Source organism: Balaenoptera musculus, chromosome 10 (genome assembly GCF_009873245.2).
Source record: "Balaenoptera musculus isolate JJ_BM4_2016_0621 chromosome 10, mBalMus1.pri.v3, whole genome shotgun sequence".
NCBI lineage: Eukaryota > Metazoa > Chordata > Mammalia > Artiodactyla > Balaenopteridae > Balaenoptera > Balaenoptera musculus.
The window spans coordinates 53,133,177-53,150,012 of NC_045794.1; the positions used below are offsets into that span (position 1 = coordinate 53,133,177).

General features: G+C 43.2%; 1 protein-coding gene across 1 annotated transcript in view; it reads left to right on the forward strand.

Moving 5' to 3' along the window:
* The window catches only part of HMGA2 (high mobility group AT-hook 2), a 139,752-nt gene extending 132,961 nt beyond the window's left edge, over window positions 1–6,791 (forward strand). The window contains exon 6 of the mRNA XM_036866339.1: window positions 3,860–6,791. Within this exon, the coding sequence (XP_036722234.1) occupies window positions 3,860–3,907 (48 nt within the window). The 3' untranslated portion in view covers window positions 3,908–6,791. The remainder of the gene's footprint in view (window positions 1–3,859) is intronic.
* Window positions 6,792–16,836: the final 10,045 nt, after the last annotated feature.

Below are 16,836 nucleotides of genomic sequence, written 5' to 3' on the forward strand. Positions count from 1 at the left end.
TGAATAAGTTCGCAGAAGTGTACCCAAGGGTATACACCACATGCATTGTGCTGAACCAAATTAAAAGGATGGAGATAGGTGCAAACTATATTTCTAGGTTTTAGTGGGGTTTTTTTTCCCACAAGCGTAATGAAAGCAATGAAAGAGTTACACGTATTAAATTCCTTTTTTGGGGGAACAAAAGAAAGACTAAGGCAAAATGAGTGCAATTTTCCAGTAGTCATAATAAAAATATAGTTCTCCAACTCTGCCCACTTTCTTTTCCTTCTGTTCAGTTTTCTGCCAAAAAAATCCACGTTTCACCCCAGTGTGGTACAGCCTCAGTGGTCTTTGTAAGGTAACTGAGTGGATGGCTGGGGCCTGTTCAGTATTTAGAGGCCTTAACGGCTGGTACTCATAAAAATGTCACTGTGCACTTTCACTTTGAAAAGTCCTTTTATCCCACGTTCGTGAAGCCCCATTCCAACGGTAAGCCTCCTTGACCAGACTGTGGCTGCTTGGCCTTCTCACCTCACCAGCCAGCCCCTAATGAGATGTGGAGAATGCTTGGCTACGGTCTCTCCACCTCCTTAGTGCCTCAGAGCTGCTCTTGGGGGGCTACCCAAGCTCAAAGATCCTTTGGGCGTATGTTGCGAACATGAAGCAATGTAAATAAATACCTCAAGTTGCAAGCTATCATCTGCAGTAAATGGCAGTGTCTTCTAAGTTAACTGAGGAGGAGTGAATCTCAAGGGTCCCTACCAACTACTCTGCTATGAAAGTAAGATCCCTGGGGGACATCAGAGCCTGATGGCTTATTCCCTTCGTCACCGGGTCCTGTCCGCTCTTTGCGCCGCAGAAGGGCCCTGTGTGAAGTCTGGTCAGCCGTGACAGGGCAGCTGAACGTGGATTTCCCGACTCCATCTTCGTGCATCCATGACCCACATGGCTCCTGGGAGGGAAAAAAGCAAGAACTCTTCTCTCCCAGCCTTATCTCGCAATCTGCTGCCAAGTCACCTGCCCCAATTCAGTAAATTGTGGAACCAAAACAAAAAAAAACGAAGAGGGTTTTTCCTTCTCTTAATTACATGCACACTTTTGTCACAGCAGCCATACATGTAGCAAAGGGCCAAGTCACTGGGAAGGTGAGAACTGGGTCTTGCAGAGGTGAGAGGTGCCACATGCCCCGCCAACATGGTCCACTTGGCAGCCATGCCGTCCTTTGGAGGATGGCCAGTCAGGGCCATGCCAGGAAGAGAGAGCTCTCCAAGGGCCAAACATGGAGAAAAGCATCGTTCTGAGCGTGTGAGAGCCGCATGACCTCCAAAAGTTTGACGGAGTGAGGCTCCCACCCTCTGACATCCTAGTTATGTACCCAGTAGTAACTGACAGCTACTAGTAGAAGCATTTCAGTGTCGGTGGAAATAAAACAACTCTCCATGTTGTGTTAAGAAGCGTTAAGTAAAGGAAACAAGATGAGGATGAGGGACCATCATTTTCAGCTGAGTTGTGTCTAAGGGATTTGAATAAACCACTTACATATCAGGAGCTTCAAGAGCTCAGATCAAGCAAAGTTTCTGGGAAGGTTTTGAAAAGCTGATCACATTCCGTCTACTACAAGGTCTTTGTAAGTTCATGGCCTGAAAATTCGATTTCCTTCCGGATTTGGAAGTACTTTGGTTTCCAGATAGTCTAGAAAACTCGAGCAGTTAGAAATGGAATAATTACAGCTCCATCCAGGGGGGTTTCCAGCTTGACTACGTTCTATTAATTTGTTAACCAGGCGAAGAAGGAGCCACATATATCTGCCGGCGTGTACTCTGTGGTCTGTTTCAGGGTAGTTACCTGAGTCCACACCTCCTGTCATAATGAGAAGTGAGTCGTTTGGGGACGGTGAAGAGTGTATCTGCCGAACAGCTTAATGACTTTCTGCAATTTAAATATTAAGTGAAAAAACAAGGTCAGAGGGCAGCTGAACCTTGGCTTGTCTCTCTCACGTCCGTCCGTGGCTTTGATCCTGCTACATCCTCCTTTGTGGCCGGGACTCCATAGAGAATCTCAGGGTCATGGCCTGTTGCCTGTCAAGAGGTATAAACGTGCTGCTTAAATATGTGAAGCCTGCCGTTTGGGGGTTGGGAGCAGATGCGAGGTAGCTTCAAACGTTCCACGTTTCCCACATAACCCAAAGCAGACTAAACAAAACCGGTGTGAAATCTCATGACTTGATGCTGCGGTGGTTATATTTTTTAAGCTGTAATCCATTCATTTGTGTGTGTGTTTATTCCCAGGATTTACAGCTCCTTCAGTCTTGGGGGAAGAGAACGTTTGAAACCTTTTGCAAAGGGTTTGCAGTAAGCAGTGGCCTGTGGTTAAAGCCCAGGATAGAGTGTGTGTGTGTGTATGTGTCCGTGTGTCCGCGTGCACGCATTCATGCGAGCATGTGAGTACCCGTTCATGTGGGGTTTTTTTCCCTCCCGTTTGCTGCTTTTACGCAAAAGCGTCACACATGGTAGCATTTAGGAGTTCCTTCACAGCTGAAGTGTTTCAAACACTAATGAATGGAAGTTTGGTCATATAATGCAGACAAGCTTTAAGGCATGCTTTACTGAATGGTGTACTGTAGTGACCTGGGAAAGGAAGAGAGGTATAAATTGTGTCAGTTAGCCACCCAGACAAAATGAAGCCATGTGGAAAATCAAATCTATTAAAGTATGAAGACTGTTATAAGCTGTTTTAAGCTGGCCATTCTTAAAGTTTGCTGCAGGAGGGAATGTTTACCTCTTCTCCCAGATCTTTTTCACATGCCGTCTTATGAGACAATGTACAGCATTTGATAAAAATCATCCCCTCACTAAGGACGCTTTTATCAGAAATGTTTATTGTCTCCGCTTTACCACCCATGTCCTGAAAGGTACTGCACGTTTGTTAAATAAGCAGAAGGAAAGAGAACTTTGCAGCTCAAGCCGGCTTGCAGAAATTCCAACAAATTCCAGAGCCATACGGAATCAGAAAAAGGAAAAGAGAAGGAGAAATTAGATTTATAGGAAGAGGAGGCCCTGCAAAAACATATATATTAGATTTTCTCTGCTTGGCCAAACCACCATTAAATGTTTGGTCAGTGTGGATTTAGTATTGAGATTGAGCAGTTAATGCCAAACTTTGGTCATTGTCTTAAAATGCGCTTTAATAAATACAAGAAGGAGGAAATCCATTTGGAAAGGAAGTGAGTCGTCAGCTCTTGCAGCCCTTTCTCAGGCTCGATTCTGCCCTCACGCTGCCTCTGGTACGTGGCAGTGGCATCCTGGTTACACACAGCTGCCAACACCCGTCTGACTCTGCCCAAAGCCTGGCTCGACTTGCTCTGTGACTTCGGGTATACGACTTACTGTGCCTTGATTTTTCTCACCTGTAAAATGGGAATAATAACAGCCAGTCCCTAAGAGCATCAGCTATGATTACCAATATCTGCAGGACGCGTTTTCTTTGTCCCTTAAGAACAGATCCCCTTCACTTGATTTGCTGGTTTTTAAAACTGATGACTGGCATGCTGTCGGGAAAAATTTATCCATTTCTTTTTTCCCTCTGATTGGTGAGTAAGCTCACACGGGCCTGACATTCTCCGGATGGCAGACAATTGAATTTGCTGAGCAGCCGCCATGATGTCAAGCCTTAAGTCAACAGTGGCTAATGACTGCTCTGGGAAAAAACAACACCTTGATTCCTCAATTACGGTTTAAGAAGCCCTGGGAACGAGGGGGCTTGCCAATCATCCGCATCCTCTTTTGAAGCCAGCATAATGTGCTGTGGAAACAGGTCACCTCTGAACTGTTTGTCTGAACAGCCCACACAGTGTAATGGTTGTGCCCTTTGTGTGTTCCAGGAGGAGACTGAAGAGACATCCTCACAAGAGTCTGCGGAAGAGGATTAGGGGGCGCCAACATTCAATTTCTACCTCAGCAGCAGTTGGATCTTTTGAAGGGAGAAGACACTGCAGTGACCACTTAACTCTCTGTCGCCATGGTCTTTCCACTTTCATCTGGGGTTAGGGGGCGGGGCGGGGCGGGGGCGGGGCGGGGGTGGGGGGAGAAGTCACGTAACCTTAAAAAGGACTATATTAATCACCTTCTTTGTAATCCCTTCACGGTCCCAGGTTTAGTGAAAAACTGCTGTAAACACAGGGGACACAGTTTAACAATGCAACTTGTAATTACTGTTCTCTTTTTCCTTAACCTACTAATAGTTTGTGGATCTGATAAGCAGGAGTGGGTGGGTGAGAAGAACCTCTGAATCGGGTTTAGTCAATCACTGCACTGCATCCAAACCAGAAACGTGTCACCCGTGTGACGCTGGGCATTCCTCTCGGAGAGGCGCGGTGGGAGACACTGGACGCCTCAGACACCACCCAGCCCGCTCGCAGTAGTGAAGCTTCTATTTAGAACACCAAAGATAGGACTAGATACTACTTCTCTCTTTTTCATGTAACCTTGTAGACACTTACTTGATGATTTTTTTTTTTAATTTTTACTTTTATTTCTAAATGAGACGAAATGCTGATGTATCCTTTCATCCAGCTTAACAAACCAGAAAAGGTGATGTTCACTTTTCAAAAAGGGAAGTAAGCAAACTCAGATTGCCAACTCCTTTATTTATGGATGCCACACATATCAGCAGGAGTAATAAATTTACTCACGGCCCTCATTTTTTTTTTTCAGGAACCCTCATCCGGGTAGAATCTACTTCCTACAGAGCCAAACGCCATTTAGCAATAAATCACACTTGTCAGCCTCAAAGCATTTTAAGGAACCTAGACAAGTAAAATTATCCTCTTTGTAATTTAATGAAAAGGTACAACAGAATAATGCATGATGAACTCACCTGGATTATGAGGTGGGAGGAGCGAAATCCAAATTTCTTTTGCTCTAGTTTATACTACAATTTAAAGAACAACGACAACAAAAAAGCAGGCTCTCTGTCTCTCTCTCCGTTGTGTATCAGTTTCTGTGAAAGACCTAAATACCACTTACCTCAAATGAAGCTTATGTGTTACTTCAAGTAATACGTTTTGACATAGGATGGTTGGCTGAGGTGCTTTACTCTGATTTCAGCTCACCATCTCTTCACTCAAACTGCACTTTTAGCCAGAGATGCAATACATCCCCACTGCTCAATACTACCTCTGAATGTTACAGTTAATTTACAGTTTAGTACTTACTACATGCTGCTATACACAAGCAATGCAAGAAAAAAAAGTAATGGGTAGGTGATGCTAATCATCTACAGTTCTTTGTGTACACTTAGTTACAGTTAAAGAAGCAGTCTCCTTACTGTGTTTCAGCATGGCTATGTATTTTTCTATGGTTTTTTTTTTTTTAATTAAAATTTTACAAATACTTGTTTCAGCTTCTCTGCTAGATTTTCCACATTAACTTGAATTTTTTTTTAACCAAGTCGCTCCTAGGTTCTTAAGGATATTTTTCCTCCTTACACTACACATCCCACAAAATTTGACTGTAATGTTTAAATATCACCCTCCAAGTTTGTACCTCACATGAATTGTTTAAGGAAATGGACTAATTGACTTGCAAAGACCTACCTCCAGACTTCAAAAGGAATGAACTTGTTACTTGCAGCATTCATTTTTGTCAATGTTTGAAATAGTTCAGACTGCAGCTAACCCTCGTCAAAACTATTTTTGTAAAAGGCTTTTGATAGAAAGGAACACGTTTTTACATACTTTTTTGCAAATAAATAAAATAAAGCCAACCTTCAAAGAAACTTGAAGCTTTGTAGGTGAGATGCAACAAGCTCAACTTTTGCATGATGCAATCAAAAATATGTGTTTTGAAGATTAGTTGAATATGAGAAAATGCTTGACAGATATTTTCATGTATTTTACACAAATGTGATTTTTGTAATATGTCTCAGCCAGGTTTATTTTAAACGCTTCTTATGTAGAGTTTTTATTCCTTTCTCTCCTAGTGAGTGTGCTGACTTTTTAACATGGTATTATCAACTGGGCCAAGAGGTAGCTTCTCATGACGGCTTGTGTCAGTCTGGCTTTTAGTACTGATGCCAAATGAAACTCAAAACCATCTCTCTTCCAGCCGCTTCAGGGAGGTAGTTTCAAAGGCCACATACCTCTCTGAGACTGGCAGATTGCTCACTGTTGTGAATCACCAAAGGAGCTATGGAGAGAATTAAAACTCAACATTACTGTTAACTGTGCATTAAATAAGCAACTAAACAGTGGCTCATAAAAAGCCCCATTCCGTATCTTGGGTTGGGCCTTTTGAAACCTCACTGGCCAGCTCATAAAACTAAAGCAGTTGCTCGTGTTGGCCAAACTCAGAGCACCCGGCAGTTTCCATCTCTGATGAAATTACTCTCTTATTTCCTATACGTTGTACAATCAAAACACACTACTACCTCTTAAGCCCCAGTATACCTCATTTTACATACTGAAAAAAGCTTGTGGCCAATGGAACAGTAAGAACATCATAAAATTTTTATATATATAGTTTATTTTTGTGGGAGATAAATTTTATAGGACTGTTCTTTGCTGTTGTTGGTCTCGGGCTAAGTAAGACTGGACATTTAACTTTTCTACCATTTCTGCAAGTTAGGTATGTGTGCAGGAGAAAAGTATCAAGACGTTGAACTGCAGTTGACTTTCTCCCTGTTTCTTTGAGTGTCTTCTAACTTTGTTCTTCATGTAGAGTTGCTGTCTATGATTGTACTTTGAATCGCTTGCTTGTTGAAAATATTTCTCTAGTGGATTATCACTGTCTGTTCTGCACAATAAACATAACAGCCTCTGTGATCCCCATGTGTTTTGATTCCTACTCTTTGTCACGGCTCCATTAAATGAGTAATAAAGTTTGGTCAAAACAGGTCAAGGAGAGAGACATTCACAAGTCGTTTTGTTGTGTGCACCCACACCTCTACACACACGAACATAAAGTTTTAAAGTACAGACGGCCCTCTGCGGGTTCCGAATCCGCGGATTCAACCAACCACGGATTCCCTAGAGCCGACTGTACTGAGTCATTTCATATAAGGGACTTGAGCATCCTTGGGTTTTGGTATGGGCAGGGGATCCTGGAACCAATGCCCCGTGGATTCTGAGGGAAGGCTGTATCATACTTCTTAAATCAACTGCCCTAAATTCACCTTTCGTAGCCTGACATTTAACGCTACAAAGATGACCTTAAAGAAATGTAAAGGAAGAATGGTCTACAGTTTAAAACTAGAGAATTTCCATTGAAGGCTTGCATCTACAAAGTTTGTAATGGGAGTAACTGATACGTCAGTTATCTTTGACTTAATATCTGTAGAGGTCCAACAGTTTGGTGAAAAGAATAAGAAATGAAAGTTACAAAGTGTCTACTGAATAGGAATCTTTTTACTCTATAAAACCTATAAGCAGAGTCAGAATCATTCCACCAAGTTCAAGATCATCTTTATAACTCTGCTGGTGGTTAGGAGTAGATCCAGGATTTTTTAAAGCCAAATCCTCTGGGTTGTGCTGCCACCATTGTCACTAAAATTCTCTGTGTTTAGTTCTTAGGAAGCGCTTGTTCATTTTAAGAAATCTCCTGTCAGGAAATTTATTGTCAAATTTACTACTTCATTCCTTCATTTATTTATTTTCACCGCCTATATTTTGTGAGTGCCTACTTTATGCTTTAAGTCCCAGACCAAGAGGCCTTTCAAAATATTATCTCCTTGGAAAAAAATTATGCAGGTGCAGAAATACAGGCAGCATGCAAAAAGAACCAAGTAAACTGTTGAGGCAACAAGCTGTAAGAATTTAGAGGAGGGAAAGCTGTTTCCTGCTGGGGTGGATGATTAGTTCAGCCTAATAATAGACAGGCCAAATGTATTTAATGTAACCCATATTTAGTCTCTTCATTTTTATTAATATAGAAAAGCACGTGAGAAGAAATTACTTCTTGAAAACAAAAATAAACAAACCAAGAGAGAATCTTTGGCTTGAAAAAGAAAGACTAAGAAAGGACGTACTATGTCCAGAATAAGATAAGTAGATAAATGGGATAAAAAAACTTCCCATATTTTAGAGTTAATGCTCATTAAATGATCTCTGAGTAAGCTTTTCTTTCCTTTTCTTTTTAGAAAAGTTAAAGTATTGCTTTCAAACAATAAGTAGTACACTTGTGAAAGTTATGAAGAAATCTCTTAAGTTTAAACCTAAGTTCAAGGAGGGTGTCCAAAAACCCAGCCAATGCATTCAAATATCAGAGGAGCCTCGAATATGTACTGGATATCATTTGGGGCAATAAAGGTAAATGAGACTTCATCCCTACCTACAGAAGAGTCAAAACTTCTCCTGAGGGAGCTGGACTCAAGAGAGAGCTGTGGAAATAGAACCTTATTGAGTTACCCTGAAAGTGGCTCGATGCATCTTGAACTCTCTGCCAATATCAGAGACAAATCGCAGGTCCTCTCACACAAGGGCTGTAGCACCGTCATCAGAGAAGGGTCCTGGGGCTGCAGGGACATTGAGTCTCAGCCAGTGTAGCATTTCACAAGCGGGGGCTGGCGGTAGAGGGGAATGTTCTAACAGGGCTAGGGGTGCTCGACTCTGGTGAATTCAGGGATGGTAAGTGGTTTAGGTGTCTGGGCAGCAATAAAAACAGTACTACAGAATGAATAACAGTCTAGTCCGTGGGACGTGATGCAAGCTGAGGTTATAGACCAGTGAATGAAACTTCAGAAAAGGGAAACAAGAAGCCCAAGAGAGGGGACCAGGGCAGCATGGGTGCACTTCTTATCAAGTTTTATTTACATAAGATTAATTTTTTATTGAACAAGAGTCATTCTTCAAGTTAAGCAAGGTCATCCTTGAGCAATTGCTCTTCAGCTCTAAGAAATCTGGCCTAAAAGGGGAAGAGAAGTTGAAAAGAATAAAAATTACTTGTGAAATAGGAAATGCAGATGGGTAACGACCAGAGTCAGAAGGCAACAACAGAGGTCTACACCCACAGTCTGAGTTTAGCCATCTGTAAAACTTGGCCATCTGGTCTCTTCCTCAAGGAGGTGTGAAATGGCTGCAGTACGACCCTCTGCCCCCCACCCCTCCTCCTCCTCCTCCTCTGCGTTCAGGACTCCATCCATGCTGAGGCAGGCCATGCCTCTGTCCTACTCTCATACCCGGTCCCGGTAGAGCCTATGGGGAAGGCCTAATGTCAGTGAGCAGCACCCCACTTTGTGTCCAGTTTATAATAGTTGGGTTCTTGTCTCCTGCCTCTGAGCCTGATTCACAACCTTAAGACCCGCCTCTACCCTCATTCATCCAGGGGTCGTCCCTGCCTCACCCCTACCAGCCTTCCAGGACCCTAATCCTGCCCCTGTACTTGAGCCAACCCCTTGTGATCTGTTAGTCCCATCTCTCCTTCTCTCATCTGATTATTTTCTCACTTTCGGATTCCACCTGTTTGGCGGCTGCCCTAATCCTAGGTTAAGCAGACATTCTCAGAAACATGGAGTAACAACATTTGAAAATGCTTCACTGCCAGAACCTAGATGTGGAGGAGGGGTGGTGGAGGGAGGGCGGGCTACCTACCTAGGAAGAAACTTGCTGCAGGAGGAAAAATAGAAGATGCAGATCTAGCCCTAGTGGTCTGCTTCCTCTGAGAACCCAGAGAGGCGGGAGGAAAGAGGAGTCCTGTAACTCCCGGCCTCAACTTCTCCCTGAATGTGTGAGATCCCAGGAGCTCTGGTGACCTCCCAAGCCATGTCACTGACTGGCGTTTGCTGGTTCTGCAGGCCATGTCAGCTATGTCACAGAGGAATCTAAGGAAGAGAGTTGTCATTTAAGCGGCATCACTCCAAAAGATGCAGGTCGTTCAACTCCCTTGCAAAGGTGGTGATGACCAGGGACACAGGACAAGACATCCCGTTGCCCCATATGGTGCAAAAGGTGTGGACTCTGGAACTAGACTGCCTGGGTTTGAATCCTGGCTCTCCCACTAACTCGCAAGTCACATAACTATTCTCGGATCGTTTTTTTTTCATCTTTAAATAGAAATAATAACAGCATCTATCTACAAGCATTGTTGTGGGAGTTCCCTGGCAGTCCGGTGGTTAGGACTGCCGTGGCCCTGGGGTTCAATCCCTGGTCAGGGAACTGAGACCCTGCTACAAGGTGCGCAGCGTGGCCAAAAAAAAAAAAAAAAGACGTTGTTCTGAGGATTAAAGAAGTCAATATAGGTGAAATGCTGAAAAGCACTCAGCATATAGAAGGTGCTATACAGGGTTGGTTGTTATTTCTGTTATCTGGACTCTGGCTGCAGGGTGGGCTTAAAGCTAGCATGTTTTCCTCTAGTTTCTACCATTATTTGATCTTTGCACACAGGGATATCCACAGACATGGTCCAAAAGGTATCAAGGTTTTCAAACCCGATTTTGGTTGTACATTCCATGCATGGAAATCATTAATATAGGTACAGACTCCTTTTTCCCACTGTGGTTTGCATTGTGTTTGATCTCAATGGATTTGGTTACTAAAAGGAATCACCCCTGAAAAATCAGCAAAATGCAAATCACCTCCATTACAGCGATGGTCTTAGGGGTCCCTGATGCCCCGCAGCTTCGTTTGCTTGTGGGGTCTCTTCCTTCCTGCCATTTAGTCCAGCCCTCAGCCCTGGCTGCTCCAGGCTCCTGACTTTGTTCTTGGTTGGATGTATCACAGCGTTGGAGGAGGGGGCTTCTCGGTGGTCTTCCTCCTCCCAGATCCTAGCACCTAACTCCAGTTCTCCCTCTAAATTCCAGCCTCCAGCTATAGCCGCCCAGGGCTAAGCTAAATGCGCTTCTACAGCCAGTCTTTGCCCCTCACCTTCTCATTAGCATTCTTCAGGCCACCTAATACTTCTCTTCTGCCCAGTCCTCTCCCACTGAACTCTGTACCCCCTTTAGATTTCCCTTTGGTCACCTAAGGATACTAGTCTCCTTGGACCAGTCAGGAATAAGTGACTGCTTATTCCAGAAGAGAAAAAGAGAGTAAACAAGGAGATTCTCCGGTTTGCAATTTCCCCTGGTGACTGAACTGGTGGTGTGCAGAAGAGCCAGCCCCGTGTAAAACATGAAGTGGGTGATGGCCCAAAGAAAAATCCAAATGCACTTCCAGAAGGGAAAACAAACCCAGGAGAGGGGGAAAACAGCAGCTGCTTTTTACAGTGGTACAGCCAGTGGGACCCACTGCATAACCAGGAAGTGAGGTGAGGTCAATGTGAGCAAGGATCCCTAAAGTCACGTATTTATCATCAACATGAATGGAAGAGTGATACCCTAAGAGTTGCCAAGCGGGCAGTGGACTTTGCCAGAAGGAGCAAGAAAGAGACTTTGTTTTAAGGCAAGATGTTGCTATTTCTGACCATGGTACAATTTGGCCTATCTTGACTGGAACAAATAATGACAATTCTTTTTTTTTTTTTTTTTTTTCTTTGACAATTCTTTTGGCATCTTCATTTTTCACTTACAAAGCACTTTCACAAATTTCGTTTCTTTTCAACTTCATTTCATCATTTTCATCTTCAGCACCATGCTGGGTGACATAGCAGGTATTATTATTAGTAGTAATAGTAGTATTATAATACTTACTTTAAAAATGGGTTAACTGAGGCTCGGAAAGCGTAAGTGACTGGCTTGGGAGACAGAGCTGGTAAATGACAGAGCCGTTAAGTCCCTGACTCTGGCTCCACACTCTCTTCTCTAGACTACTGTACAACCGTAGACTAGCCTATCAATCACTGCTCAGAATAAGCCTTCTTTCGGGTGCACATCCCTAACATATTTAATTCTAGCTTCCCAGGCTCAAATTCAATTTGGCAAAGCTGGTTTTCCGGGAGACCACCATCATTACAGCACACCCAGTCTTGGAGTCTTTGCCCCACATCAACTGGAATTCTCCCATGGCACTGCAGAGCATCTGAACCTGGCTATTCATCCCATTCATCAATCCAAGAATATAGTTCCAGAGTCTACATATATGAACTCTTACAGATTTAAGGGATTATCTAAACTGCAGCAAGCAAGACCGTTAAGACCCCAGGACATTCTGCGGGGCTGCCAGAGTTTAAGGTCCCATTCCTTTATCTTTAGTCAGCAAATCTGTAGGCTCAGAGAAGTTCCCTGTGGCCGTGTACTCTTAAATCAGGCACTTGGCAGGCTGATATATGGTCACTATTACAATGGGATCCATTTGGCCATAAAACAATTACATTCAGCCTAATCCCCAGCCAATTTAATACTGTCATGGAAAATAAAACCTGCTATTCAACCAGCTAACGAAAATGTGAAACTTTCACAAACCCATGGGTATATTGCACTGCCTGTCCAACTATTGCTGAAGTCACCTTTCCAATACTAAGACATTCAAAGACCTCTTTTTGTTTTGTTTTGTTTCAGATGTTTTTTTATTTTATTATTTTTTTTAATAGATCTTTATTGGGTATAATTGCTTCACAGTACTGTGTTAGTTTCTGTTGCACAACAAAGCAGATCAGCCGTATGCATACACGTGTCCCCATATCCGCTCCCTCTTGCGTCTCCCTCCCACCCTCCCTATCCCACCCCTCTAGGTCATCGCACAGCACCGAGCTGATCTCCCTGTGCTATGCGGCTGCTTCCCACCAGCCAACTATTTTACATGCAGTAGTGCATATATGGCGATGCAACTCTCACTTCGCCCCAGCTTCGCCCTCCCACCCCATATCCTCAAGTCACCTCTTGACTGTGGCCGCTTTCTCTCCATCTCTGTTGCCACTTCTACACTATCCCCGCTTTAAGCTCTGGCTGTGTAGTCTCACCCGCCCCCCTCAATTCTTTCTCCACCCTCAGCAAGTGTGATCGTTCTAAAAACACAAATCTGATCACAAGCCGAACGCCTGCACATAAAGTTCAAAGTCTTTCCAGTGGCCCGAAGCGAGTGGCATGGTCTGGCTCTTATTCCTCCTCCAGCCTGAGCAGTCACCGGCCTTCCCCACTGTTCCCCAACAACGTTGAACCCCTTCGCACAGGCTCCAGTACCCTCTGCCTGGAATTCCTTCTCTTCTCCTGGTCCCTCTTCCGCCCTAGCAAGCCTCCTCCTTGTTCTTCAGTCTCAGTTCAAGTATTACTCTAGGGGACCTTCTCTGCCTTTCTCCCTGCCCACATCCTCCACACAGTCAGGTCCTCTGTATATTCTCTTGGAACACTCTGGACTTCTCCCTGGTAGCAATTCCTGCAGTTGTCACGAAGCTTTGTGTAACATGCCCCCGGCGGATGATGAGAGAAGATCCGTCTTACCACCTTTGCCTCCCTAGCACCTGGCACAGCAGCTGGCCACAGTAGGCCCTCCCAAAATGCGTGCACGAATGAATGAATCAACCACACCGCATCTCCACAGGGTTATCTGCTCAGGGAGCAGAGCTGAGACCGAGCAGATAGCCCAGTGGAGACTGGCAGCCTCTCATAGGCCTTTTCCCAGATCTCTCCTGTCCTCTGGGCCCCTGCTGACCTTCATTCAGGCCTCACTTTTCCTCCCCTGCGCAGGGTTCTGCACCCCAAACCTCTCCCCATTGTCTCCCCATCACCCCCTCAACACATCCAATGTAATCTCTCCTTGACTCTATTTCTGTCAGTTCAGCTTTCGGCCAGCATGTTCATTTTAAGAAAAAACAACTGGTAGGGAAATGAGCTAACAACAGGTGCTACCCAGACAAACACGTAGCGCAGTGTCTGAGACATAGTATGCACTTGAAGCTGATAGTGGTTGCTTTAAACGGCTTGGTCTCTATTTTACTTTCCTCTGCCACAGCACTCCAATTTTTATTTGTTTTTTAATTTTTTGGAGGAAGTTCCTCTTCCTCACTCTCAGCCTATGAGATTCCCCTGGTGGCAGGGGAGAGCATGTGACTTAAGCTAGGCCAGTTGATCTATCGTGACCCTCTGATTGGTTCAGGCACATGACCCAAGGCAAACCCGTGGGATTTCATGTCACCACTTTTCTGGGACTAACTAGGAAAATGAGCCTTTCTCGCTCTGGTGGAATTAAAGCTGGTAGGATGCATGCCTGTAATTTCTGAGGGGAGGGTGGTGAGGAGGAAGGCGTGTTGCCACAGCATGGGATGAGCTTGCCTGAGGATGAAGCCCACACAGACAGGAGGCAAGATTTGGAGACAGTCCAAGTGTGGAAGACATTATTTGAGCCTATCGTGCCCAGAGGCTAATAACGTTTCTTCTTTCCTTGAAGTATGTCAGATTTGGGTTTTTCTCACTTTCACCCAGAAGAATCCTGACTATGCCATAAATTAAAGAGCGAAGAAATGAATGAACACGGTGAGAGTTAGCAGAAGTGACCTTCAGAAGGCCTTGATTCTAGTGGTTCTACCACCCTCAGAGTGTAAAACCTTGGACAAAATTCTGAATTCAGTTTCCTTATCTACAGGCTTAGGAAGGTGGTTGGATCAGATCTTTAATATTCCTTCTAGGTTTAAAATTCTAGGATTCTGTAATACTAAGATGTCCACAAAGCCTAAACACAAAGGAATCAGTTCCAAGTGACGGGAATTTAGAATAAGGAAAGAGTAATGGATGGGGGGAACCATTCCTGGCTCTCCCGTAGCTCACGTGTACATGGCTTCCTATTATATTTCCAGGTTAGAGAAACAAGGAACTTCCTGGACTGATAAAAGAAGCTACTGGAGTCTGAAACCAACAAATGGCAAAATAGCAACCTCACAGTCAGCAGTGGAGTTTCATGAGAGAGTTTGTCTATTTCACAACCACTGCAGTTATATATGTATATATATGTAACACATATACATACATGTGTATATGTATAAAATGTATTTATATATATTTATATATTTAACTTAATATAATTTAAGTTAAATACATTTAACTTAATTTAATATTTATATTTTAATTTATATATTAATATATATTTATATATATATACTTAACTTTAAATATGTGTGGGAGATATGTCCTTCCTTAAATTTAAGATAATATAAAAAGTAACTCATAATTAAGCATAAATAATAATAATAACAATATACAATGCCAACTAGGGTCTAGTAAACAAAGTAGAGCTAGTAAAGAAAGTGACTGAAACATCACATATTATCACCCATAGATGAATGAGAGATAACGTGACTATTATTCTGGTAATAGATTTGGGACCAACACTGTTTCAACTTGTAACTAAATATGTCCTTGGAACACCATTCAGGTCAAAGATACACTCTGTTTAACCAAAGTACTTTTCTTACAAAAGAAAAAACTGCCGCATGAAAATAGACAATGGGCCAGAGTCTAATCTCACATAAATCAATGAAAAATTTCCCACAATTATTATTAATAGCATCCTGATGTATCCATTTTCCCTCAGAGTTACATGAACTGAAAATCTAGCATCACAGATAAAACACATAAGCCATCAAAGTAGAATAATTTTGTTCTTCTATTTTTCTCTTTGATGTGTTATTTCTTCGCCTGTCACATACTTGAGCTAAAAAATGAAATCTTGCCCAATTTCCCAATAATCACAGAACGACCTTAAACAATCATCTTTCAACTAGCCTTAGATTAAAATTTTAAAATCACCTTTAAAGTTCTCTTTCAACTTTTTCCTATCATTTGGAAGGGCATTCAGCGCATATTAGCTCTGGTCCAATGAAGACCAGCAGTAGAAAAGGCATGAAGTAACTACGATGCTTCTCTCATGCCAGCTGAGGGGATGGAGGGATTGGTGGTGGAGGGGACTGTATTGGAAACATTTTTGCTTCACATAATTCAGAACCTGATCTCATGAGTGATAAGGTAAGTTCAATTTTCAGTGTGGTCTTTGTTAACTATTGTTCAAAGGCTCTGAAGAAATAGGAATATATAACAACTTTCCCTCACCTATTTTTCAAGCCATAAATAAGAGGCTAGGTTACAGCATGTGGCACAAACCATTCTGAAAGCATTTTACTTTCTTCTTTCATGGGGCTATAAAATTATATGGTGCATTCTCAACTTCGGAAATTGCTGGAGGAAAAGAGCTTAGGAAATATTTATTTCCTACAGAACACAGGAAATATGCACAGCCTTCTCACTATCTCTTTTTCCCTTAACTTCTGGATTTAGGCCAAGATTATTTAACTCATTAGCCTTTCACTGAAATTGTTAATCACAGCTGTCCAGTTGTTTTGGTTGTTATTTTTCATACATACTCAGTATGTGAAACTAAAGTGGAACTGTACACAGTGACAGTGGCTTTCATTCATTCATTCATTCATTCATTCAAATGGTTACTGAGCACCTACTATATACCAGGGCGCCACACCGTGCGCTGGAGCTAGCAAGATGAAGAGTTCAGTCTCTGTGCCCAGGGAGCGTGAGGTCCAGCACAGGAGACTGAAAATAAATGGCAGCAACAATTCAGTCTATGAAGTCAATGTCAGAGGGATACTCGGGGAGCTGCAGGAGGTGCAGGACCCACATTCAGGTGGGGTCATTGTCGAGAAAGGCTCCTCCAGGGGCACATCTCAGCTGAAGCCTGAGAGATGAGGAGGAGTTTAGTCAAGCAAAAAGGAAAAGGGAAGAAGGGGCTGCTCCCAGCAGATCCAGAGCACAGTCTAAACCCCAGAAGCGTCCAAACGACAGAACTGTGCTAAAAGGATTTTTGTTAACAGCTATCAATGTTTCAATTTCACCTCTGGAATGATGGAAGAATGATTTGCCGCGGTGATGGCACCATGTGTTCCTGAACCAGTGATGGATGGCGTCACAGCAGAATATCCGGGCAGAGACAGGAGGAAGCAGATCAGAGCTGAGGCCCAAAAATGACTCTGTCAGAAGCCATTTCATGTT